Below are 27,859 nucleotides of genomic sequence, written 5' to 3'. Positions count from 1 at the left end.
ACATTATAACTTAAGAAGTGGAACATGCCATCTCTTAGTTTTCTTCTGGTGAGTTCATGAATAAAAAGTGTGTGCACTACTTTATTGGAAGGCAGCTACTGTTTTTGAAAATGTTGAAGTATCTAGTTGAATATGAGGAAATTGGATTGTAGGAAAAAGGGGGAGTATAGTGAGAGATCGAAAGTTGGTAACAATTTTTAACTACTTTTTGGCAACTTTGTAGGGCTAACAGAAATTTCATTTCAACAATCATCTTGACAACTAGTTCTAATGAGGTCAATGTAACCTCTAGACCACTATTTTTTATTTTAGAAATTAAAGTTTTTGGCTCCTTTGTTCTATGATTGATGGAAATATATACCCCTCTTCCATTTCCCATTAAAAATGATGCAGGTCCCACTTCCCCCTCTACAATCCTGTCTTAATATTTTGTCTCTCATTTTGAAGGACTCTTAAATGGACATCCTTAAATGCTTGTAATGCATTCTCCCTGTCGCCTGGTGTATGTAGGTTCCACTTTTAGATTGATCATTTGGAATTTTTTAAAAATAATTTTCTTTCTTATCTTTTTATTTAAACCAACCCTGCTCTTTTGGTGGAAGCAAACTGCCACCCTTTTTCTGTGCTATCTTTTTTGGGTCCTTTGACCCCCGGTTTAAAGTTGAGGGTGCAAGATGGGTCCTTGGAGCATTCAGGGAAGATGGTGAAAGGAATATCAATTTCGAAGGCCAGAACTGAGGAGGTGGATCTTCCTAGGGTTGCAGGTTTGGGAGGTGTAGCGGAGGGGGAGGAGTTTGCATCTCTTCCCAAAGGTTTTGTCAAGTTCTCCAATTGTTTGGGGTTGCCAATTCTAGGCTTCGAAAAGAAAATTAACTCTTTTCTTAGAAAACTAGAAGTGAAGAAAGGTTGTGGGGTTAAGGTGTCCGGGGGAGGGAGAAAATCCATATCCTCTTCGCGTCTTGAGAAGGAAATTCAAAGGCTTGAGTGCTCAGTCAATTACAATAGTGCTCCATCCATAGTAAAAAAATTGGGGAGGGGGGTGGGGACTTAGCGGTAGGGGGTTTTGCAGGCCACTGGTGGGAATTTTGTTCTACTAAGGGTTCTTTGTTTGTTCCGGGAAAGGTTTTATTCTCTATTTTGGTTTTTGCTAGGGGGTTCCCAGCCCTTGTGGGAGTTGGGGGGAAGGTGGGTTTGAATCTTTCTCTTCTCTTTTCTTACTTGCCTCTGGGCCATATCTGTATACTCCATGTGTACTTTGTTATTCCTTTTTGCAAGCGTCTTTAATATATTAAGCTTATTTACCTATCAAAAGAAAAAAAAAATATTTAAACCAACCCTGCTCCACTAGTTTTTATAAGTTTTTGACATATAGCGGAGCTATAAGTTTTCGACATATAGCGGATCTATAAGTTTTCGACATATAGTGGAGTTACTAGTACCTATCAAAAAAATGTATATATATATATAGTGGAGCTACCAGATTCTCATATTGCTTTCTTGATTTCCTTTTTCTCTAAGAATCAGAAGAGAGTTGCAATGGGGCCTTGACTTGATGGGTTCCATTCATGTTTTATCTTGGAGGAGTTGGAAGCAATAACCTTCCATCAGAGCAATTAGTGCCCAGGGGGACAGCTGCCCTCTTGAAAAATGGAAACAAAAGTTTTCAATAAGCAGATTTGATCTGCTATCCTCTTCTGTGGCAAATAATACAGCTACCACTGAACCACAGTAAAAAAAATTAGAGATTTTTTGCTCCACCTTCTTGTTCCTCTACTGGATCTACACATTTTAAAGTCTATTCAAGGGGAGAATGCAAAGTTCTATGTTAGGAAAAATGGTAATACGACAAAGAAAATCTCAGATTTTAGACCCATTAGTTTGATCACTAGTCTCTATAAGATAATAGCCAAAGTGCTCTCAGGGCGTCTTAGAGGGGTTTTACATGAAACCATCCATTCTACTCAAGGAGCTTTTGTTCAAGGGAGACAAATAATGGATGCGGTTCTCATAGCAAATGAGATAGTAGATGAGAGAAGACGATCAGGGGAGGAAGGTGTCGTCTTTAAAATTGACTTTGAAAAGGCTTATGATCACGTAAGGTGGGATTTTTTAGATCATGTGTTGGAGAAGAAGGGGTTCAGTCCTAAATGGAGAAAATGGATGAGTGGATGTTTGTCATCGGTATCTTATGCAGTATTGGTGAATGGAAGCGCTAAAGGTTGGGTTAAGGCATCGAGAGGATTAAGACAAGGTGACCCTCTATCCCCCTTTTTGTTTACTTTAGTAGCAGATGCATTGAGTAGGATGCTTTTGAGAGCAGAGGAGAGAAATATGTTGGAGGGTTTCAGGGTGGGTAGAAACAGAACTAGGGTTTCTCATTTGCAATTTGCCGATGACACCATTTTTTTTTCTAACACTAGGGAGGAAGACTTGCAGACTCTCAAGAGTCTTTTGTTAGCATTTGGGCATATTTCTGGGCTTAAGGTCAATCTAGACAAGAGTAATATTTATGGTATCAATTTGGATCAAGCTCATATTTCAAGATTGGCTGAGACACTTGAATGCAAGGCTTCAGGCTAGCCTATACTCTATCTGGGTCTTCCTTTGGGAGGGAACCCCAGGGCAAGGGGATTTTGGGATCCTGTGATTGAGAGAATTTCAAGAAGATTAGATGGATGGCAAAAGGCATACCTATCATTCGGAGGGAGGATAACTCTCATCCAATCTTGCCTTACCCATATGCCCTGTTACTTTATGTCTTTATTTAAGTTACCCGCTTCAGTCGCTGCAAAAATCGAGAGGTTGCAGAGGGATTTTTTATGGTCAGGGATTGGGGAAGGCAAAAGGGATCATTTAGTCAGGTGGGATGTCGTGTGTAAACCGAAGGAAATAGGGGGTTTGGGTTTTGGGAATATTTCTCTGAGGAATCTCGCTCTTTTAGGGAAATGGCTGTGCAGGTACCCTAGAGAGGGTTCAGCTCTATGGCATCAGGTCATACTAAGCATTTATGGTTCACACTCCAATGGTTGGGATGCTAACACATTAGTCAGATGGTCACATCGCTGTCCTTGGAAGGCTATTACTCAAGTCTTTCAGGAGTTTTCCTCGTTTACTCGGTTTGTGGTAGGAAATGGGGAAAGAATTCGGTTTTGGGAAGATTTGTGGTGGGGGGACCAACCTTTGGGTTCTCAATATCCAAGTCTATTTAGAGTAGTCTTGGATAAAAACATACCTATTTCTTCAGTTCTCGGTCCTACTCGTCCTTTCTCTTGGAATTTAAATTTCCGTCGTAACCTGTCAGATTCTGAGATAGAGGACTTAGAAGGCCTCATGCGATCTCTCGATGGATTGCATTTATCTCCTTTGGTTCCAGATGCCAGATTTTGGCCCTTATCTTCTTCAGGGCTTTTTTCAGTTAAATCTTTCTTTCTAGCTTTATCCCAATTTTCTGGATCTCCTCGGGTTTTTCCTTCTAAGTTCGTTTGGAATTCTCAAGTTCCTTTCAAAGTGCAGTCCTTCATCTGGTTAGTGGCACATAAGAAGGTGAATACTAATGACATGCTACAAGTGAGAAGACCCTACAAAGCCCTTAGTCCGGATATTTGTATTCTGTGCATGAAGCATGGGGAATTAGCTGATCATATTTTTCTTCATTGCTCCTTGACGAGTGGGTTGTGGCACAGGCTATTTCAGTTAGCTAAGATGGATTGGGTCCCCCCGAGGAGCATCCTTGACATGATGCACATCAAATTTAATGGATTTGGTTCGTCTAAGAGGGGGATAGCCTTGTGGCAAGCTGCAAGCACTGCTCTTATTCGGATTGTGTGGTGGGAAAGAAATGCGAGGATTTTTGAGGATAAAGCAAGGAATTTAGAGTATCTTTGGGACTCTATTGTTTTCCTTGCTTCTTTTTGGGCTTATTGTTCCAAGGTTTTTAAGGGGACCCCCCTTAATGTGATACAACTTGATTGGATAGCAGTGTGTACTCCTTAGGGAGTGGAATTTTTAGTGTGTTTGCTTGTGTTTCAGTGTATTTTTCTTTAGTTTAGCTTTCTTTGGCAGGAGGATTCCTCATCCTTCTTTTGTACTTATTTTTATCTATCAATATATATTTGTGTCGTTTCCAATCAAAAAAAAAAAAAAAAATGGCAATACTTCCTCGTAGAAATAAAGCAAAGGTTTGCCTCTTGAATTCATTCACTTGGTCCAACTTTCCATGATAATCAGGTTGGACAAGTTTCTTTTTCTTCTGGTTCAGTGAATATTCATTAACACTGTAACTGGCATGTACTAGGCCCACATTAAAATATTGGAAGGCAGTGAAGTTCACAGATTCCATTGTTCAAGTTTTGAGAATGTTATAAAAAACAGCTCCTCCCTATTATATTGAGAAGCGGTGGTATGTTTTTTAGATAGAAGGCTTTTCTGGAAGGATGTTTGGCATCAATATGAAGACCTTGAGTTCTAATATGGGGTCAGAATCAGATTAAATGTTTGAAAGCAAGGATTACAAATGCAAAATTTTTGTGTAAAATTTGTGTCAGGATTGGCACCAAAGGGCAGTCTTTGTTGCAAAATGAGAGGATAGGGAGGCTATGTTCGTGAAAATTTCTTCTGCATCTTCATTTGCATTGTTGTTTCCTGTAAAAGCATTCAATAGAGTAATGTGCATTCTTCATAAAACTACCAAAACAAAAGATCACCCTGAGCACTTGATCTCTAATGTAGGGGATTTTCTACCTCCTTGAGTATTGATTTGTAATTGTATCTCCTTTTGGTTGTATGACACTTGCTTTCTGGAGTAGTAAAATTCTTCCTCTTTTATTTATCAGATTTAAGTTGCAGATCGTTTAATGTGGGAAGGATTTCTTATCCTTCTTTGTACTTACTAGTTTCATAACAATGAAACATTTGTTTCTATTTAAAATGGAAAAAAAAAAAATCACATACTGATTCATTTATAGCTCTATTTTTACTGTTGTTTGGTCCATTCTAACTCCATCAAGTCGATTGAAGGGTAACCACTTGCAGGCGGGTTCCGTTTCTTCTGAACTTTCTGAATCAGAAGACAGTAGCAGTGAAACTGAAGAACCAACTAATGATGAGATCCTAAAAAATGATGAATACCATGAGGCAAAACATCAGACTGAAATGGATGCAGAAGACATCTCAAGGGGAATTTGTAGCAAAATTAGTGGCAGAAGAGATGATGATGTATTATCTGACAGTGTGGTATGTCCTTGTGCATTCTTTACATGATTACCAATACTAACATGTACACATGATATTATATAGATAATCCCCTAGTTTTGCATATGTCAATTATAATTGAAGTTAGCAGTATCCTTTTTTTTGATAGGCAAAAATTAGCAGTATCTGCTGGATGTGGAGAAACATTGTCCTGCACATTTTCAGTAGTTCAAAGAATATAAATTTTTTTAAGGATAAACCTAATTTAATTGTGTTCTCTTGTTATGCAAATGTTTTATACAACTATGAGGTGCAATGTGGCTGATTTTGAGTTTCAATTGTATCCTTTTCTGGACTATATATTCAAACTGCTTTGGATGCAGGGTTCTGAAGACTCTACTTCTGATTATGTCACTCCTGAAATTAAGGGAGATTTTGAAACCACTCAAGGTCCATTAACTGCTCCCCAAACTTCATATTCTCAGCATGGTTGCAGACAGAGTAGTCATAATCTGCAGGATCAGAGTGATACCTGTTCAGAAATGCATGCTTGCATGTCATGTGATTCCTCAGAAGATGTTCCAGGCGAAATAAATTTAGTGCCAAATTTAACTGGTTGTGGTCCATCTTCATGCTTTCAAAAATCTAAAAATAAGTCAAACAATCCTTTGGCAGGTGTCAAACAATACAGTAAATGGGGGCATATCCATGTGAGTACTCCTTGCTGTGTTTGCTCAAGTTCATTCTGCGGTTCATGTATTTGGAGCTTTTGTGCTCATTCTTTCGTTGGCTTTACTTTGATTGCATGTTACCAAAATATTTTTTGGCCCTAATCAAATACCTACCTTTTTCCAATGATCATCTTGAATTTCCATCTTCCATTAATTTTAACAATACTTTTTTTTGGTGTCTGGTGCCAGGCAAAAAAGAACCATTCATTGGAATCAATTGATTATGAAATTGAAGATGAGTAAGTATTCAGACCAAGATCTATATTCATCTAATTCCTAATATACTTCATTGGACGATCCTGCATCCCATACAATGACTCTAAACTCCATGTCTGGTTTTCATCTAATCTAAGATCGATGTAATCTAATTCAACCATACTGATCTCTTAGATGGATTACTATTCCAATGCTAATGTGATAATAATATAAAAGACAACAGTACCATGACTGTAGAAGGTTGATTTCTATAACTGAGAGTAGCCTCATTTGTGTAGAAGGTTGGTTTTACATTAGAGTGAGGTTTAGAAATATTAAACCCCTAGAAAGGAGCACATTTGCTTTCATTTGAAAGTCACCTTGGACAAGGATTGGGGAGAAAAGTTCTTCACCATGACGATCTTATATGTGGAACACGCATGTCCAGCTTACCATTGTTTCTTGGATGTAATTTAAATTGAGCTGAACTCAAGCTGGATTGAGGCCTGATTTATGCACTGTAAGGTTTAACCCTGTCATCCTTCAGCAGAATGTTTATTTTATTTTGCCTGCTTAGATTACCCCAGGCTGACCTTGGTTCAGCTTCTTCACATAGATAGATGTATAGGGTATGTAGTTTTTTTTTTTTTTTTCCCTTATGATCAGTACTGTATTTTCATGGTTAGTAGAATCCTCTCTACAAATTGATTACTTGAAGTGTTTTAGTACCTTCTATGGACTCTGATTCTGGAGTTTTAACTCTGCTCATACTACTTGTACCTTTCACTGTGCTGGAGAATATTAAGGTACATCTTTGATGAAGCTGATAGAAATTAAAATGTTAAGTCATCAGCTTTTATCTGTTTTATTATTAAGAACTATTTGGTGCAGATTTTTAGCAAAGCTTTATTATTCCTAGATCAAAAGGTTCATTACGATAGTGCAAATGTTGGATGTTTTATAAGTTTCAGACATATGCTTGTTGTCAGTTTTGCAGATGATTAATTAGGTTGTCTTGTAGTTCTAATTTCCTGCTTTTTCTGAGACTTCATTTTTGTCATATGCTGTGGGTATTTTATTTTCATAGCATATAATTTATTGATTAAAACTACCAGCTAATATGGTACAACCAAGCCTTACTTTTAATCTGTGACTTAAGCTACATAACCATAACTTATTGATAGTTGGAACATTTTATGACGGACTTTTCTTCTTGACTCTCTTTAAACTCAACTCTTTTGTTAATCCATACACAGGGTTGCAATTTATAGGCTTGAGGACATGAAAACTGACTTGCAAAATAGAGTTGCAGAAGAGGTAACTTTCAACATATGTTTCCTTCTCTGAGAATACCTTTTGTTTATTCCATCATAACCTAATGCATATGTTTCCATACTAGGCAAAAGGGAATGCAATTCTTCAAGCAAGTCTGGAAAGAAGAAAGCAGGCTTTGCAGGAGTGCCGTTCAGCACTTGAACAAGATGTATATAACAAAAGATCAACTTTCTCTTTTGCTTTTTATTGGAAAGTTTTGCATGCTTAGTATTTTTGCAGGTCATGATGCTTACATAGTTCAGATTATTGAGACTTAGTTTTGACTAATTCAAAATATCAACTATTTTAAAACTACTTTCTTAGAGTAAACTGCGACTCAGACTGATTCATACTCTTCCAAAGTGCTACATGGACTGGTTCGTATGCTTTGATTTTCACATTTTAGTAAAGGAAGTAGGACAAGCATAAGATTGTCTATGATTTTGAACAGAATATAGAGAAATTGAGAAGAATTACATGGAGTGAACTCATCTTTTTTAAACATAAGATTAGATCCTGTGAGCCTTATCCTGACAATATTGGTCATTTTATGGTTGAAAGCATGATCCACCATGATTTGAAATTATTTTGCAACAGGTCTGAACTTGATGGCAACCCTCTGAAATAGATGCCAAATTCCTAGGAGGTTAGTGTATGATGATGAGATTGCCCTGCCATGAACATTGGCTGAGGCCAGTTCATTTGAGAGGAAAGCCACCCTATTAATTATGCAATTTAAATCTATGAAACCAAGGACTTCATAATCGAATGGTATTCATCTCTTAGTACTTAAGTCATGATGAATTAAAAGAATTGTGTAAGATGGTTTGTCATGTGTGTTGCCATTGACCATGATGAAACCATTGCTGTCATCCATGCGATAAGCTATTAAGGTAGGGTAGGTGACATGGAGGTCTTTGAGGAGCAGGCCTTAAGTGTCATGTTGGCTGCATCAAATGCCCCATCAACAACTACAAGTGCCACATACACAGCAGCAATAGCTAGATCAATCAATTAGTGTAGTATTTCAGCTTTTGCTACAGATTAAGTCTTATGCCTTTAGTGTAGGAGTCCTTTGAGTTGTATTATTAAAATTTTATTTGAATTAGGTAATTATACTTCTACTTGGAGTCCTATTAGGAGAGTTTGAGTCTGACTAGGAAGAAGAATTGTTTTCTCTAATATTAATATTTTCTTTAGTGCTGAATTTATTTGCACAAGCCCTATTTTAGGATTTCATTGCATTTTTCGTTTTAAGGGCATTGGTTTTGCTTCAGTTGGTATCATAGCCTTGGCTTTTTTCCACTCTGAAGATTGTTTGGCCGTGTGGAGAATTTGCACCATGCCAAAGAAGAGAAATCATCCATAACGTTTTGTGCTGCTCCCATATCAGAAATTGGAAGCTAATCAAGAGCAGATGGTAACCATATTGAATGACCTCCAAAGGCAAGTAGAAGCCCCACCTATCCTATGATTTTATTAGAAACTGTTCTTTGTGATCAGGTCATTTCTGAGGAGGAAGATAATGAATTCAATGAAGAAGAGCAAGAGTTTCAGTAATTGTTTCTTTGAAAAGCAAGTTGAACCATTCTCACGTGTCCATTAAGGAAGAAATTCTGGGTTCAACATTGAAATTCTAGAATTTCTCGGGAAATCTAAAAGGTAACGGTGTTACTGACTGGTTACTAGCTTTAGATAGAGTATTTGATCATAGAGATGTGCCGGAAATCAAAATGGTGAAACTAGTAGCTTGGCTAAGAGGAAGAACCTCAGCTTGGTAGGATTCACTAGGCCTCACTTAGCAAAAAAATGGTAAGCATAAAATTTCGAATTGGGAGAAGATGAGAAAGAAGGTTTGGAAAACTTTTCTTCCTTACAATTATTCTCTGTTAATGAAATGAAAACTCTATAACTATAGGCAAGGAGCAATATCTGTGGATGACTACTCAGTTCTTCAATTTCATTCTTTGGAATAAGTTGCAAAAGGATTGTTCTAAGCCTTTGATATTGTCTTATGTGGATAATATTTTGTTAGAAAGTTTTCAATTCTTATAAAGGAAGTAACCTATTATAAAATTTTCATATAGAAGTAGGTTTTCCCTATATAGAATTTTCCTATAAAATCAATATAGAATATAGGAAGAAATTTTGACCTATAGAGTGTGCTTTTGGATATAATTGGGATTTGAAAATTGATAGCTTTAAGATTGTAATTATTCCTTTAAATTAGTGAATTGATCTCCCCTCTCCTTATGTACATAGATACATTGCTAAATCACATTAAATCTTGTCTTGTCCTATCATTGCTTTCTAGTTTGTTTTTCATTCTCTTATATTTTTGTTCACTTGCTTTTGCATAACAATTGGTATTAGAGTTAACCCTGAGGGGTAGCTCAGATGGTCCGGCCTTGGGTTTGCTCCCCAATCGTCACCAATTCGAGTCCCTTCAAGGCCACTGGAGGTTTGCCAGTTGTTAACTTCAAGGCCCCGTGGGATTAGTCGAGGTGCGCGTAAGCTAGCCCGGACATCCATGGTTATCAAAAAAAAAAAACAATTGGTATTAGAGTTAACATGATGTTTGGGATAAGTACAAGATAACTAGATTTTTTTGGAATAAATTCTCTCCATGATAATGACGAATGAAGAATCTACTCATTCAACAAGAAGTTCACAAGACATTATGAGAAAAAAAAAACTCGAATAAATGATAAATGAGATGTAACAACCCACTTCCAACCATGTAGATATTATTTGCTCCAAACCTAAAGGACTCTTATGGCTTTAAAAGGCATTTGCAGTGTAAAGAGAAGTCCATACATATATAATGACATAAACTTTTTCCCTATCAATGTGTGTTGAAATTTGGCATTCAAAGTTAGGGTTTTTAATTTAGGAAAGTATTTTAGGAATAAAAAAGGAGAGATCATTTAGGATGATTCAGTTTCCTAATTTTAGGAGAGAATCAAGCTAGATTGATTTTTTCTTATTCAGTCATTTGTGTATATATATGTGTATGGTGTGTACCTAAAGTATCAATAAAGGAATTCAGAAATTCTTCATGGTATCAGAGCCAGTTTTCTGAAACCCTAATCCCTTCTGGCCACCTCTTATTCAGGCCATCATTCATTCCAGCCAAATCTCTTTGGCCATCTCTCAATCCGACTATCTTTCATTCCGGTCATCAGTCCATGTTCTCAGAGCCAAGGGAGAAAACGCTTTCCGGTCGGTCGAATCGTCGTCAAAAAAACATTCACCGCTGGCGACTTTTCCGGCGAACTTTTCCGGCGACGGTTTTTTTCACACCGCAAGGAGGGTCTGGAGGAGATCTACAACTTTTCCCAAAACACCGGAGCCAGAAAACCATCCACGCGCCGCCCACGCGCGTTTTTCCGGCCGACGACTGCATCTCACGCACCGGCGCGTGAGGGCGCGTGAGCCACTTTCCGGCGACGCGCTTCCTACTCCAAGCTCGCCTGACGCCAACCAGCCACCCTACGTACCTGTTTCTGCCATCCAAGCCCTGCACGTGCCTCTTTTGGGGTCTTTTGCCTCCGCGAGCCCTCCGATCAGCTTTTCCGACGTCCTCCGGCTATTTTTCCTCAACTCCAATCCCTGCACGTGCCTTGGGAAGTGTTCTTCTACCTTTCCGGTCCATGACGAAATACGGAATGACATCATTACAAGTATCTAGCGTCACGTCACCAGAATTAGGAGGCAGATCTGAAATTCCAAACCTTGGTGGCAGTGATTCCTCTCCTATTCTCATCACAGGACACAAATTAAATGGCCATAACTACTTACAGTGGTCACAATCTGTGTTGCTGTTCATTTGCGGTAAAGGAAAGGATGAGTACCTCACTGGAGAAGCAGTCATGCCAGAAACTACAGAACCGGGTTTCAGGAAGTGGAAGATTGAAAACAGCATGATCATGTCATGGCTTATCAATTCCATGAACAATGACATAGGTGAAAATTTCTTGCTGTTTAGGACTGCAAAGGACATATGGGATGCAGCCAAAGAAACTTACTCAAGTTCTGAAAATATTTCAGAACTTTTTCAGGTTGAATCAGCCCTACATGACTTCCGCCAAGGAGAGCAGACAGTTACTCAGTATTACAACACACTCACAAGGTATTGGCAGCACCTTGACTTATTCGAGACTCACTCATGGAAATGTCCTGATGATGTAGCAACATACAGGAAAATTGTGGAACAAAAGAGACTGTTCAAGTTTTTCCTAGGACTAAACAGGGAATTGGATGATGTTAGAGGCCGAATCATGGGCATTAAACCCCTGCCAAGTCTCAAGGAGGCTTTTTCAGAGGTTAGGCGTGAAGAAAGTAGAAAGAAAGTGATGATGGGATCCAAAGAGCAACCTGCCCCAACATTGGATGCCTCTGCCCTTGCGGCTCGGTCATTTAATAGTAGTGGTGGAGATCGTCAGAAACGGGATAGGCCTTGGTGTGATTATTGTAAGAAACCAGGCCATTATAAGGAGACTTGCTGGAAGCTTCATGGCAAACCGGCTGATTGGAAACCAAAGCCACGGTCTGACAAAGATGGCAGAGCACACGTGGCTGCCAACTCTGAGAGCACATCTGTTCCCGAGTCGAGTCCATTCAACAAAGAGCAGATGGAGATGCTACAGAAACTATTAAGCCAAGTTGGCAGTGGCAGTACTACCGGTGTAGCCTTCACTGCTAATCGAGGAGGAATGAAGTCGTGGATAGTGGACACAGGTGCTTCTGATCACATGACAGGAGATGCTACCATTCTTCAAAATTACAAGCCAAGTAATGGTCATTCATTCGTCCATATTGCTGATGGTTCAAAGTCAAAAATTGCCGGGACAGGTTCTATAAAACTTACTAAAGACTTATATCTTGACTCTGTTCTCCATGTTCCAAACTTGGATTGTAATCTTTTGTCCATTAGCAAATTGGCCCGTGATCTCCAATGTGTTACTAAATTTTATCCAAACTTGTGTGTTTTTCAGGACTTGAAATCGGGGAAGATGATTGGCAGTGCTGAACTGTGTTCCGGGCTCTACCTCCTCTCATGTGGCCAATTCTCAAACCAAGTCTCTCAAGCAAGTTGCGTACAGTCTCAGAGTATGTTAGAGTCTTTCAATTCTGTGTCAAATTCTAAGGTCAATAAAGATAGTGAGATTATAATGTTACACTATCGCCTTGGTCATCCTAGCTTTGTTTACCTTGCAAAATTGTTTCCCAAATTATTTATCAATAAAAATCCAGCATCTTATCACTGTGAAATTTGTCAGTTTGCAAAGCATACTCGAACAGTCTATCCTCAAATCCCATACAAACCTTCGACTGTTTTCTCTCTAGTACATAGTGATGTGTGGGGTCCCTCCCGGATAAAAAATATTTCTGGCACTCGATGGTTTGTGACATTTGTTGATGATCATACACGGGTAACATGGGTTTTCCTTATGAAAGAAAAGTCAGAGGTCGGGCACATTTTTCAAACCTTCCATCTTATGGTTCAAAATCAATTCAATTCCAAAATTCAAGTCCTCAAGTCAGATAATGCAAAGGAATACTTTACTAGTAGTCTCAGTACTTATCTTCAAAATCACAGCATTATCCACATAAGTTCTTGCGTTGACACCCCACAACAAAATGGGGTGGTTGAACGCAAGAATAGACATCTCTTGGAGGTTGCCCGATGCCTTATGTTTTCCTCTAATGTTCCAAACTATTTCTGGGGGGAAGCTATTCTCACAGCTACTTATTTGATTAACCGTATGCCATCCAGAGTGCTTACCTTTCAATCCCCACGTCAACTTTTCTTAAAACAATTTCCTCACACCCGTGCAGCCTCTTCTGATTTACCACTCAAAGTATTTGATTGCACGGCATTCGTTCATGTGTATCCTCAAAATCGTAGCAAATTTGCTCCTCGAGCGAATAAGTGCATTTTCCAACCCAAAAAGGGTACAAATGCTATTCTCCAACCAACAAAAGATTTTACACCACCATGGACGTCTCTTTCTTTGAACATGTCTTCTTCTATCCCAAATCTCATGTTCAGGGGGAGAGCATGAATGAACATCAAGTTTGAGAGTCTCTTCTTGAGGGTGTACCTTCTTTTCACTCAGAGTCACCAAATCCTTTCCAATTCGCGCCCACTGAGTTGTCCACACCCATACCGTCATCAGTCCAGCCATCTCCTGTGATCATCCAGTCTCCCATGCCTATTCAACCTATAGCCCCACAACTTGCTAATGAGAACTTACAAGTTTACATCAGGAGGAGGAAAAGACAGGAATTAGAGCACGGATCACAGTCAACATGTGGCCAATATATTGACTCCAATTCAAGTCTTCCTGAAGAGAACATAGGTGAGGATAGGGCTGGAGAGGTGTTAATTCCCAGCATTGATGATTCTACTCTGCCGATTGCATTGAGGAAGGGTGTTAGGAGATGTACAGATCATCCAATTGGGAATTATGTTACATATGAAGGGCTATCACCATCTTACAGAGCATTTGCTACTTCTCTTGATGATACTCAGGTTCCCAACACAATACAAGAGGCATTAAAAATTTCAGAATGGAAGAAGGCAGTACAAGATGAGATTGATGCACTTGAGAAGAATGGGACGTGGACTATCACAGATTTGTCGGTTGGGAAGAGGCCCGTGGGGTGCAAGTGGATTTTCACCATAAAATACAAAGCAGATGGATCAGTCGAGAGATTCAAGGCTCGTTTGGTAGCTAGAGGGTTTACACAATCCTATGGGATAGACTATCAGGAGACTTTTGCTCCTGTTGCAAAACTGAACACTATCAAGATTCTTCTCTCATTGGCTGTCAATCAAGATTGGTGCTTGCAGCAACTGGACATAAAAAATGCGCTTCTAAATGGTGACCTAGAAGAGGAAGTCTACATGGAAATACCACCTAGTTTCGAAGGAAGTATGACAAAGAATCAGGTTTGCAAACTCCAAAAATCCTTGTACGGCCTTAAACAATCTCCCCGAGCCTGGTTTGATAGATTCACAAAAGCAGTCCTGAGGCTGGGCTACAAACAAGGTCAAGCTGATCATACTCTATTTGTCAAGAAGTCTCATGCCGGGAAAATGGCCATATTGATAGTCTATGTTGATGATATTATTCTATCTGGAAATGATATGGAGGAATTACAGAATTTGAAGAAGTATTTGTCAGAGGAGTTTGAAGTTAAAGACCTTGGAAATTTGAAATATTTCCTTGGTATGGAAGTGGCTAGATCAAGGAAGGGAATTGTAGTCTCTCAAAGAAAATACATAATCGATCTTCTTAAGGAGACCGGTATGCTTGGATGCAAACCAATTGATACTCCTATGGATAGTCAGAAGAAACTTGGTATCGAGAAAGAAAGTACACCGGTAGACAGGGGGAGATATCAGCGGCTCGTCGGGCTCTTGATTTATCTCTCACACACTCGGCCAGATATTGGCTTTGCAGTGAGTGTTGTAAGTCAATTCATGCACAGCCCCACTGAGGAACATATGGAAGCAGTCTACAGGATTCTTAGATATTTAAAAATGACACCAGGGAAAGGTCTATTCTTCAGAAAGACAGAGAACCGTGACACTGAAGTATACTCAGATGCGGATTAGGCAGGAAACATCATTGACAGGCGGTCCACTTCTAGATATTGTTCTTTTGTCTGGGGAAATCTTGTTACCTGGAGGAGTAAGAAGCAATCAGTTGTAGCCAGAAGTAGTGCAGAAGCTGAGTACAGAGCTCTTGCACAGGGAATCTGTGAAGGGATTTGGATAAAAAGGGTTCTTAGTGAACTGGGGCAAACGAGTTCATCTCCAATTCTGATGATGTGTGATAATCAGGCAGCTATAAGCATAGCAAAGAACCCTGTGCATCATGACAGGACCAAGCACGTTGAGATTGACAGACACTTCATCACAGAGAAGGTGACTAGTGAGACGGTTAGATTGAACTATGTTCCTACCAAGCACCAAACCGCAGACATCCTCACCAAAGCTTTACCTAGGCCTAACTTTGAAGACTTAACTTGCAAGCTGGGATTATATGATATATATTCTCCAGCTTGAGGGGGAGTGTTGAAATTTGGCATTCAAAGTTAGGGTTTTTAATTTAGGAAAGTATTTTAGGAATAAAAAAGGAGAGATCATTTAGGATGATTCAGTTTCCTAATTTTAGGAGAGAATCAAGATAGATTGATTTTTTCTTATTCAGTCATTTGTGTATATATATGTGTATGGTGTGTACCTAAAGTATCAATAAAGGAATTCAGAAATTCTTCAATGTGTGATATCACAATCACTCCCTATGCAGACACATAAGATTATGTGGTCAAACACACAAATATCTTACATGACCAAACAAACTTTCACATCAGGGTTAAAGATTGATTCTGATACCATTTGTTATGACTTTCTCCTTCATATATAGATTTTGTCTACTCTGGGCCATATGGATCTTCACGACTTTAAAATGTATCCACATGGTTAATAAGAACTTATACGTATATATATATAATGTCAGAATCTTTTTCCCTTATCTTATGTGGGATATCACATGAGATGTTTGGAGAGATAAATGAAAAGGCTACTAGTGGCTATCCATCTAAATCTCTAGTATGAAGTAATACATAATATGAACTTGATCGATGAAGCAACAACCGAAGATCTCTAGACAAGCATGAATAAAATCATCGGAAATTATAGGCATATGCATGAAATAGAAATGTATTTTCTGGGATAGTCCTCAATATTTTCAATTGAGGATAACCTTAAATTATTAGGATGCATGTGAAGAGTGGATTATCCTTGAAGTAAAATGCCCTAGACCTCTAAGAATTTCTGATTTTGTTTATTGTTTGGGAGCTTATTTTTCATGTATATTAAGTTTGCATTGAGCTTTGTATTATGCACATGCATATAAGAATGTTTGGAATATCTTGATATCAACATATCTTTCACTTTTGTTGGGTTGCTGAAATTGAGGCACTTCAATCTGTAAGCCAAAAATAAATATTTCCAATGCTTTTTTTTTATATAGGATAGCAAAGCTTTTTGCTTTATAATTGTTGAATGTGAGGAATTAGAATTGGTGGAAAGAGGATTAGAGATGTAACAACTGCAGTTTTATGCTAGCCTGCAGTTATTCTTGTGTAAAAATACCTGACATAAAGGACCCTTGAACATCGTACTCTAACTCAATAAGAACTCTAGAACTACTCTGTTCCAACAGAAAAGATAAGAGGCATGGGGTCGTTACTCCCATATGATGAGCTGGTTCTTTAGGGGATTCTATTCACTGAAAAAATTCCATTTCATGTAATGAGTATTTAGCAATTTCTCCACTTTATGCAACCAACTTGAATTCTATCAGGACATCCTATCTCAGTAACCCTTATGGGGTTTATCAATATTAAATCCTCCTAATTTGAGCCCCCTGAATATTTATGCTTAAATGATTCATGTGACAACTTTCAACCTTTCTGTTATCTTACCTCCCTTCACATGGGCTTTTTGATCTTCTATTCTATTCCACTTGGTATGATATGGATCCCCAACCTAAGGTTTTTTCTAATTTTCATTTTTTAGGTACATCCTTTTCAAAGCAACTCTTCATGTACAAGTATAAATTACCCCACCTCACTCCATTCAGTGCCTGTATATAAATTCTACAGGGGAATACGAACTAGACATTCCTTAATATTTGAACTGATTTGTCCATCGTTAAAAAATTTGTACTAAATTTCATTTTAAGAGAAGGTGTTATTTTATGACAGGTGGCAAGGCTAAAGAAACAGTTGCAAGAAGATAAGGGTTGGAGGGAAGCTTTGGAAGCTGGGCTGCACCTGCCATATGGTCACTTAACCATCTCAACCACTACCAATGACAGGGTCAGTTCAGCAAATAATTAGTCATTCACTGAATGCATGACGGTTGTAGAACACATTCATAATTTGAAACTGGCCTACAGATGAATGCAGATCTTGAGGAAATTCCTCCTGCAGAAGCAGATTTGAAGCAGCAGGTTGAAGATCTCCATGTGCATATTCGTCAACAACTTGAATGGAACAATGGATTTTTATGTGGTTCATGTAGTCAACATTCACAACCTCTGCATTATCCTGCAACTTTGTAAGATTTTTATTTTTCTTCTCTGCTCCATGGTTGCATTGTCTCCATTGCCTGCAATAGATGCTTTTATTCTCATTTATTAGAAAAATCAATATTTTCATTTTTGATGTTTTTTCTTTAACTAAGGTGTGACTCAAATAAACATTCTTGGCTTGTATGTTAATTATCTTTCCAATTAACATTTAAGACTGCCTAAGTACAGATTTTAGTTTAGGGGTACAGGTTTAGATGTAGAGATGATGTGTTTTGTTTAAGCATTAATTTGTTGAATTTCTTGTTCTATCACAGGAATGATAAACAGAAGGATGCTGGAGTTCCACTTACTTCCCATCTCAATGAAAGCTTAATGCGAAGCAAGGTATGCTTTTCATGTCTTGTACCTTCTCATGGTTTTCCCATTGGTATGATATGACTGGAATTTTAAATCTTGATTTTCTCTGTAGATATTTTTTGAAATTGAGAGATTAATGAGTTTTGTCCTGCAACATAATTAATATTTTGGAATCTTCTGAAGCTGAAAAAAAGTAACACTGGGGTGAAGATTTTGAACATTGATGGAGCTCTATGAATTATAAATTTATCTGGCTTATGGAACCACTCATTCAAATCAGTGGAAGGTAGAGGTGCTTTGGCAGAAAAGTTATTTTTCATGTGTGGCAGAAAAATTAAAAGTTATTTGAACCCAGTCATAGGATTTCAGACTTTTGGCCTTGATTAATAATTCAATCGCTCAATGGTTTCTTTCTCCAACTATTTGGGAATACAACACACTATGCTTCATCATTTTAGCCTATCAAAATCCATAACTTCAATGAAGAGATGAGATTATGAATCTTTTCTTATTTAGTTATTACGTCTATAAACAACTTTCTTCTCTTCTCCTTTACATTCACTTTGTAGCTGTTTATGTTTCTTTACAAGCCCTACCATTGCCATTGGTAATTCTCTGAATGCAACTGAATCATCTCATTTCATGCCTCATAGATTTTTCCAAATGTGCCCATGTACATTCTAAGCATTATTAAAGGATGTTTGGTAAATCAACTTAATTGACTTAATATAACTTAAAATTTTTATGTAAGTCATTAAGTTAGATTGAGCATATTTGGTAAAATAATATAATATCACAACTCACAGTTAAAAATAACTTTTAGTATTCAGTCAAAATAATAAATTTATTCTAAATCTCAAATATCTTTTGCCGAATTTACCTATATCTAATGAAGGTTTCCAACCATGACTCCACATTTATGACTCATTATTTTATACATTTGTAATAATTTTAATATGTTTGTATAACAAACAAATTTATTGCTTAAGATTAATGAAAGTAAATATTAATTAAAATGAATGATGGTCGATATTAACTCAAATTATTAAGGGTAAGCATATTAATTTGATAATTTAGAAAAAATTTAAAGTTAATATTACCAAACAACCTTAGTAAAAATCAAGTAATAAGTTTTAAGCTAACGCTTAAGAATAATTAAGTCATTCAGTAATAAGTAATAAGTTTTATTAAATATCCTCTTGGTTTTCCTACATGTCCATCTCTTTATCCTACTGTTGGGAATAGTTATCACATGAATAAGTTGTTTCTCAATAGCATTTCAAAGTCTTGTATTTTCCTCCACATCCCTTTTTAGTTTGATGGAAGAAAAATAAGTTGGAATATGACACCCAAAAAGCTTTTCACAATAGGCCAGCAAATCCAAGCATAAGAAGGTTCACCAGAGAATTGGAGGACCTGATGTAGCATAATTTTTTATATCATCTTGTTTGGCTACAGTCAAGAAGTCCTTGACCAGGATTTGCCCAATTTTTCATGTTCAACTGTAACATTTCAAAAGGAGAAAAGAAACACCAACCCATGATTCAACCCTGAAAACTGTTGATTTTATACTTTAGATATTTTCTAAACATCTATTACTGGTACCCTTTTTTATTTTTTACTGTTTAGTATAACTTGCAGGACTAGTTTAATGCACTTTAAGATACATGAGTGACCTTACCAAAAAGATGTATTCAGGCAGTTACTGATGGCATCCAGAGTGTGTCTGATACTTTTCCCGATTCTACGAATGATTGTTTGTTCCAAGTGATTCTCTTTGCATCTAAATTGCTACATCAATCAGAAAAAGGATTATCTGGTCAAATTCCTCATTTTGAGTTGAATCTTTGTTCCCTTTTTCAGTAAACAGGTCTATTCATTAATTATCCCACTTTGTTGCACCTTTGCTATTGGAAATACTATGTTTTTTTTTTCTCTTCAAAATTTACTTGACACCATTCTATGCATTTCTTCATTTAGAAATGCATGTATAAAGAATGCAACAAGAACTTCTCATTATATCAGATATATACCAGAATAGTCGTATGTCAAATAATGGGAAAAGAAACATAAGGCTCTAGAGGAATGGCTAATAGTTCCTGATTTAATGTACATTTACATTATTGATTGAACCTTTGACCTGGATGAATTCCGTTGTCCCTGAACAACAGGACATTAATACAAGCAGCACAAACATTGAGACGGTGAAGAAACAGGCAATACAACATCTACCAACCAAACAGCTGCTTCACAAGCAACAACTCAGTTTACCAGATCATGACAAAATTATATCATCCTGGCTTCCGGCTACTTCACCAGTGGAGGCATTGATAGAGCCTGCTGCTTCATCCACCTCTAGAAAGTTTGCTTTAAGGAGTCAGGTGAGCATTATATGCTTGTTTTCTGTCATTTTTTGTTGGAGGTGAAACTAAGTGTTAAGATGTTTTCGCTAATTTATGGCTCCTGGAGTGATGTTTTTTTTTTTTTTGTTTGGAAACCTCTTTGAAAAGCTATAGATTTGGCTTATCAGATTTTAATAAAATTGTTTATTCTGATCATAGGTGAATCCACAACAGGAAACCATTTCCACATCTTTTGCACTAACTAAGCTGACATCTCGGCTCAACTTCTTGAAGGAGAAGCGAACCCAAATTACAAAGGATATCCAAAATTTTGACAAAGGCTTAGGATCTGATAGCCAATCACACCAGAATCAAGAAAATGTTTGAGGCGCAGCAGCCCATTTGTGGTCAAAAGCCAGGCAATTTCTGAAAAACCATGAGAAATTTCAAGGATTGGAAGTCAAATCTCTTGCCTATGAATCCACCATCATCTGTTCTTGGGAACCTTATTGGGTTTGCATCTCATTTCCACTAAGAAGCAAGTGGTTTATGACTGACTGGAACATATGTACAGTTTATTTATCTTATCAATGTTTTCTGCACTACTCATCCAGTTTTGCAAAGTAGCCTAGCTTTGGGAGAGAAAGAGAATTGAGGATTTTCTGCAATACTCTTCCAGTTTTGCAAAGTAGCCTAGCTTTGAGAGAAAGAAAATTGAGGATTTTATTTAGCATGGAGATGCACTGATATCATGTAGTCAGATTAAAGATGCAGTATGTACAGGAAATGCAAACATATTCCTTTTTGTTGCCACAAGAACTCGAGCATTTTAGATACGTTATGATTGAATAATTTTAGAAGAAGTCGTAGTTGTAGTTGTCGGTCAGACATTCATCACAAATGATTATTTCACAAGTAAAACCGGCGTCCAAATCCATCCCAGAGGAATCACTTGTTAGGAGGTCTTGAACGGGGCCAGCGACGTTGCGTGACCTTAGCTTCTGGGTCACAATATGCGGTCAACGCGGCATATGGTTCTGGGTCTATATCCAGCAAATCGTTAGGCAGATGGTCATCTGCAGTGCGGAAAAATTCGTTCAGATTGTAGCAATCTGCATGGTGGAAATGTTCAAATTGTGATGTGCCCAACATGAAAGTGACGAAGGCAATTTGACAATTATAGCCAGCCACTCAATCGATGATCCCATGACTAGGCCTATTGCTTAACATGTCAGACTGATTCTAACGTGGCCATGACGGCGACATTTAAAAAAAGTCACCCCAATGCGTATAAGGTATCAACATCAAATCACTAAATGACACGGCCCCAGATGCACCTAACCAGAAACCATCACCATTAATCACCTTCCTCCCCCTTTCCATCTCCAAAACTCCAAATCCGTTCCTTCAATGATCTCTTCATAACTCATCCAACTCCATCACCTAATTATCGTATAAGGCCAAAAAAACAGATAAACAGCCCCTTCCAAGTGTCGGCAAGCAAGGCAAGCAAGCCCATGCTATTGGATCGTGGTTCTTGTGGATGCATCCCACCCTCCAAATTCATCATCCACCTCGTGTTCGGTTGTATGGGGCATTTACGATTTGGTTGTGTGGCGCATTTACAAGAAAGAGATTAATTCTGCATAAAGAAATATCGTAATGTTGACGACCCATTCATAATTCCAAATTCCTAAGCAAGCAACAATGGGCATCTGTGGACTCTACTCGTAAAGGGTTAATGGGCATTTTCCTGTGCCCTCCACACTCCCTGGGCGGCTGGGCCCCTACTCAAATTCCAATTTATTCAATAAAATCATCAGCCCTCCACATTTCCATAAACCAAAGCATCGAATGATACTGTTTTTGTTTTCTTCTTATAATTTAAAATAAAACACGGAATTAAAATTCCTAATATTCTTGATCGTCATCATCAGAAATCTTTGAGCAGCTTGCGGACCTGTTCCAGTGTGACGAAGAGCACAATAGTGAAAGGTCCCTGCCTTGAGATTGTAGGGATGAACCCCTTGTAGAGGGCCATCGGTCCCTCTGCGCGTACTGTTTTCAGGGCGCAGTCCAAAGCTCCGGTGTACGGTGGCGCCGCCCCCGGCTCCACCTTCATGTTCATCACCCTGGTTTTGATTACGTCCACAGGGTTTGAGGCCACCGCCGCTACAAATCCGGCGGCGAAGCTCGCCGTCACGTGCGTTCCGAGGCCGTCCTTCATCAGATCCTTTTGTAAGATTGTCTCCTTGATCTGATCGTAGGAGGCGAGTTGCGAGGCTGTGACGAGCATGGCGCGATTCACCGTAAGGGAGGAGCCGCGCCACAGACTAGTGACTCCCTCCTGTTTGGACATTCTGGTTATGGCGTCCAGAACGCTTTTGTAGTTGCGGCGCTGGGCCAGAGGGAGGCGGCCGTCGGCTTGCATTCGGACCATGGCCACGTCGGCAGGGTTTCCGACGACGGCCCCGATCCCGCCGGCGATCAGTCCAGCTCCTATCTTGCTTACGAGCGGCATGTTGCCGGTAGCTGGGTCAGTCCATTTCTTCTTAAGAATGTCGTAGAGACCCATGCGAGTAGTGGAGTACAGCGTTTGGCGAAGGACGGTGGCAGAGACGCCGGAGAAGAGAGCGACCACCCCTTCCTGTTGCACGATCCGGACTCCGACGGTGATCGGACCCACGCGCGGGGGCCGAGTCACGTGGACAGCCGTGGGAGCGGCGCCTGTCTGGAAAGCGAGCGCTGGACGGAGAGTTTGAACGGCGGGATTGGGAACCTGCGTCTCACCCTGGAGCTGCATCCGGACCTTGATGAGGTCGAGCGGGTGGGTGGAACACCCAGCGATGATCGAAGCAATACCCCCTTCAACAAAGCCCTTGAGACCCATCTCTAAGTTTTCTCAGAAACCAAACACACAATCAAACTGGACCCAGCAAGTGAAAAAACGAAAAGATGGGTTCTTTTTGCTTAAATCCCTTTCTCCAGGGCTTTTAAGAAAAAGAAGAAGAAAATCTAAGAGGACCAGTTGGAGTTGGGGTTCATATCACTGGAAACAAGGAGATGGGAATGGAGGCCAAATGCAATGGAAGAGGAATGTGGGACGTTGGGTCTCTGAGACATATGCTGGTGGCGTATCCGAGAGAGAACGCTGCAATGAATGATATGGTTTGAGGAAGACCAGAAGCGAAACGCCTTTATAGAAACAGGGCGTGAATGGGAAAGGAGGTGGAAAAGTCTCCAAAATTTACGCAGTGATACCTGTGGGTCCCTACTCCTCCTACTTCCCGTTCTACACCGTTACCCCCTTGACTTGGGCGTCTCCTGGCTGGGCCAAAGCCTACCCTATTTCCATTTCAACATCGCCCTTTACAATCATCCGATTTTAAAGGTAAATATTAAATACCATTCTCATTGCTTTAAAAATCCAACTTATTTAATTTACTCTCATAAACACACAACACAATTTGATGATAAAAATGGAAAAATAAATTAATAAAAAAAAGACTAAACAATCTTCAAAATTCAAACAAAATTTGTAGTACTCCATTGAAACTCGCTAACAATTTCTATACAATTTGAACACATTTTTCCTTCTGAGTATGATTGAAAGGGACAAGCTAAATAATGCATGACACCGAGCGCTGCTTATGCGGAAATCAAATTGCACCTCCCACGTGCTAATTTAAAAATTAAAAGAGACAGACGAAAGAAATATCAGTTATAAGAGGTGGAGAAAGTCATGAAATTAAAAGCTAGCCATATTGGAAGGGTTTTGGGGAGTTTGAATGGTCATTGGGGTCAAGTAGGGTGACTTTATTGAATGAAAATTAGAATAATGGAATGGTATTATTAGGAAGTAACGACTATTGGGTATGTCCGAAAGTTATGCTTGACTTCGATTCCTCCTCATCCCACACACTCAGAAGCTAAAATTAAAATTCCGAACTTTTCATGGAGCTGGACTTGGTGGAGGTGCTGACCAGGTCACCATGGTGGGGTCTACAAATTTTAATAAAACAAAAGAGGATCGTCGCCTGAGAGATTCGAACTCTCGCGGGGAAACCCCATGTACTTAGCAGGCACACGCCTTAACCACTCGGCCAAAGCGACTGTTGATGCTATGCTTTTCTCTATAAGATGTTCAGTACTAGTCACAATCACCCCAGTTTATCCTCCGTGCAATCACCCCTGCACAATTTGTGAAGGGAAAATAAGGACCTGCCATTAAATTTGTTAAAGAATAACTAAAAGTGAGTCCCTATGGTCAAATTAAAGTGAGAAGCCAATAATATACGCACGAGTTGAAAGTGACTTCATAAGGTTTAAGTGAAGGATGTATTGATTTCAACACACTTTCTTAAATGTCAAGTCATTGAAAAGATAAGAAGATGAATCCTACAAGACAAGAAAAAGGTTGAGAAGAAGGATAATGAAAGGGAGAATGAAAATGAAGATAAAATGAGAATGAAAATAGAAAAATATTAATTTTCTATTACTAAGATGCAACTGCTATTTTATATGTTGTATATATCCATAGTTATATAGCTTAGCCATGATTGGTTGAAATCATAGTTCGATGTAGGGATTGCGATTAGGATAGTCAATACTAATTTGACTTTTTTGAATTAGGTTAAATTTTCATTGTTGGATAATCATAGTCAATATTAACCCTAATTGATTCTATATTATGTTTAAGGGAGCTATATTACTTATAACTCGAATAAAGTTAAGTTTATCTACCATGCTAGACTTGTGGTTGTCCCTGGTGTTTGGAGGGTAGGCATGTCATTTAAGTCACTTGTAGGGCATGATAATCAAGCTAGATGAATTTCATCATTTAAAGGAGAAAATCAAAATTGTAAGGGCTTCCTTATCAAAATCGATGTGAGCTTTTGAAGAAACCATAGAAAGCTTCTTGCCATCATTGTCTCACAAACCAAGGTTTGATCACATATACCCAAAATCTTTAACACTGATTATGCACTTAATGAGCATCAAATTTAAGCACTATGGCTCCCCCAACCTATCCTTGTCACTAACCATACTAACATGTGGACAACCTAACTATTTCCACAATAAATAAAAAATAAAAAATAAAAATAAATAAAGAGCACTAAAAGTTAAGAAAGGGATACATCACTTAATTAGGTTTTTGCTAATCCAACTTAAACTAATAACCCAAAAGGGATGGAAAGGGAATAAATTGGGCGGTGATCACTTTTTAACAATTTTTATAAATATTAATGTAAATGATAATTATAAGCAACAATTACAATATTAAAGACAATGGAATATAAAGAGAAACGAGAAAAGAGAATGCAAACTCCAATTTTATAATGGTTTAACTTAATTTTGACTTATGTCCACTCTACTTAAACTTCACTCCCAAGTTGAGGTTCTATTATCTTCAAGGTTTCAAATCAAGTTTTATAGCTTTGTATACTTTGATTTTCAGTTTCAAAGGACCTTCAACAATCTTTGAAAGATACATCACTCTTGAAAACTCTAAGTGATATCTCACACTTGGCAAAATCATCAAGTGATGATTCACATTTGAATTTTTCCCTCAAATGATATCTATACTTGATCTCACCCTCACAAGGTTATCAAATTGAGTTTATAAAGATAAGAAAACTCGTAATTTATAATTTTGTTTAATGGGTACAACACAAATTAGGATTGATAAGATATATCAAGAATGATGCGAGGTTGAGTTCAATGCACTCATAAGTCTTTTCAAAAGTTTAATGGATAATGGAACAATAGTGTGGAACATTTTTCTATTCAATGCATGAAGGATAAAGCCTTTTATATAGAAGAAAAAGTCCAAACAAGGCATTTGGTAAGTTAAGATCAACTTATTAACCTTTTAATCGAATCAATTCACTAGTCATTGAGTGATAGAGCAATACAATAGATGACCAATAGACCTTGCAACTCAACTGGTCAAGCTCCAATGCTTAACAAGCGGTCATTAACCTTGGAGTACAGATTGCCCTTTAGGCCACTTGGATAAGCCGACCACCCCTTTTATTTTTGATATCTTGTCAAATATATAAGTTTTAGCACAAAAACATGGGAAACAAACTTGCTATGAACTTCTTACTATTTTGAAAAATCTTTATAAAAATATTGTTAACGAGTTTAAACTTAAATTTTTCCTCAAAAATATTTTCATCTAAATTATAAAGTATAAAATCATTTAAGAACTTGTGAAGTGTTGTAATTTAACAAAAATATGCAATCTTAACTTATTGCACCCACAATCTTACATAGAAATCTTAAGGATCAACTTAATAAACCTATCATTGATTTCCACTTTCAGTCCATATATTTTCATTTTTATGACTCTAAAGAATTTTTGTTGCTTGTGAAATTTCATTGTAAAACATTAAGTTCAATCCTTATTTTATAAACATAAAAAACAGGAGATTAATCAAATCTTAGTCTCACATACTTTGACATCGATTTCATAACTTGTCATCCGATGATCCCCTTACCAACTTAAGCATCTAAGCCCTTGTGCCTTGTAAAAGGCTCTAGGCTTAACAGTTTGATCATTTGCAATCCTAAAAAGTGACTTTGAGTAAGTAAGAACGAAAAGCGTAGGTAAAAAAGTTGTCCGTGGCAACCTTATTGAAGGCCAAAGATGATTCATAAATATTTTTATAAATTGCTTGATTGTTAAAGAATTCAATATATTAACTTTTGCTTGATTCATAGTTCATTTATCTGGTAAGAAAATTTAAGAAAGTTAAGAGAAATCAGTTAGAAGTTTGAGTATGAGTAAACATGTGTGCATTGCTCTTTATTTTTGTATATGTTAGCCCTTATCTAAGCATGCAGTATCCTATGTTGAAACATGTACTACTCCAATTATTGAGTACAAATTTGTAACTCACTAAATGAGTTTGTGAATTCGTTTATTTTCTTAAATTTTTTTCATTAGGAAAAAGGCACCAAATCAAACAAAACTTGATTCATTAAATTCATTTACGAGTCAAGTATTTTTTTAAAATAATTTAGAACTCAAAATTGGACTAATTATTACCAGAATTTCTTGCACAAAAAGTAGTTCAAAATGATTATATCAATTTCTCCTTCAAACACAGTAACATTTCTTCGATTTTTTTTAACCAAGCAAACCAACTTCAAATTATGTAAGAATGCGATTGATTCTTTAATGATTCTAATAGCTTTGAATAAATAATGTAGCTAAGTTTTCATGCATATTTAAGAAAACAAGTTGTATTTATTTGTATAATTATTTTAAATAATTGTAATGTAAATTTAAAAGGTATTTTAGGGGAATTATAATTTATTTTGGACCTTTTGGCCTTGATAGTAAGTTTTAACAAAGTTGAGTGCAGCCAAACGTGAATTAAGATTCTAAATTAGGTACCCTACCATAATTTTATTTTCCTTGATTAATGCACATATCCACGTAGCATAAGTTTGGGGTAAGTTAGGGGATGTGTTTTCTCTTACAAAAAATAATTCAATTAATAAAGAGAATGCCTAAAATTCAAGTGCAACTGGCTGAAGCACTTGATGAATTTAAACACTATTCACATCAATCAAATGGAATTATTAGAATAGCTTCGATTCAAAT

At 37.7% G+C, this 27,859-nt stretch overlaps 2 protein-coding genes and 1 non-coding gene across 11 annotated transcripts in view; 1 reads left to right on the top strand and 2 right to left on the bottom strand.

Moving 5' to 3' along the window:
• The window catches only part of LOC117917381 (rho GTPase-activating protein REN1-like), a 39,842-nt gene extending 18,735 nt beyond the window's left edge, over window positions 1-21,107 (top strand). For 8 of the 9 annotated variants that reach the window (XM_034833645.1, XM_034833642.1, XM_034833638.1 and 5 more), the window contains 10 exons: window positions 5,017-5,232; window positions 5,574-5,900; window positions 6,111-6,160; window positions 7,373-7,433; window positions 7,516-7,599; window positions 17,217-17,330; window positions 17,411-17,571; window positions 17,860-17,929; window positions 20,074-20,283; window positions 20,464-21,107. In XM_034833645.1, the coding sequence (XP_034689536.1) occupies window positions 5,017-5,232; window positions 5,574-5,900; window positions 6,111-6,160; window positions 7,373-7,433; window positions 7,516-7,599; window positions 17,217-17,330; window positions 17,411-17,571; window positions 17,860-17,929; window positions 20,074-20,283; window positions 20,464-20,631 (1,461 nt within the window). In that variant the 3' untranslated portion in view covers window positions 20,632-21,107. The remainder of the gene's footprint in view (window positions 1-5,016; window positions 5,233-5,573; window positions 5,901-6,110; window positions 6,161-7,372; window positions 7,434-7,515; window positions 7,600-17,216; window positions 17,331-17,410; window positions 17,572-17,859; window positions 17,930-20,073; window positions 20,284-20,463) is intronic. The other variant, XM_034833637.1, reaches the window with a different exon arrangement.
• Window positions 21,108-21,865: 758 nt separating this feature from the next.
• On the bottom strand, window positions 21,866-23,429 carry LOC117917382 (mitochondrial uncoupling protein 5). Its single transcript, XM_034833646.1, has one exon. It carries the CDS (start codon window positions 23,132-23,134, stop codon window positions 22,178-22,180), a length of 957 nt encoding a protein of 318 aa, XP_034689537.1. The 5' UTR covers window positions 23,135-23,429; the 3' UTR covers window positions 21,866-22,177.
• An 846-nt stretch (window positions 23,430-24,275) lies between these two features.
• TRNAS-GCU lies at window positions 24,276-24,357 on the bottom strand. Its single transcript has one exon. It is a non-coding gene; the product is annotated as a tRNA-Ser (tRNA).
• Between the last annotated feature and the right edge of the window lie 3,502 nt (window positions 24,358-27,859).

This window comes from Vitis riparia, chromosome 7 (assembly GCF_004353265.1).
Source record: "Vitis riparia cultivar Riparia Gloire de Montpellier isolate 1030 chromosome 7, EGFV_Vit.rip_1.0, whole genome shotgun sequence".
NCBI classification, from domain to species: Eukaryota; Viridiplantae; Streptophyta; class Magnoliopsida; order Vitales; family Vitaceae; genus Vitis; species Vitis riparia.
This window is presented reverse-complemented; position numbering and strand designations above follow the sequence as displayed.

Excerpts from the sequence above, each read along its gene's own strand:
- LOC117917382 (XM_034833646.1), bottom strand. The coding sequence starts at position 23,134 with ATGGGTCTCAAGGGCTTTGTTGAAGGGGGTATTGCTTCGATCATCGCT.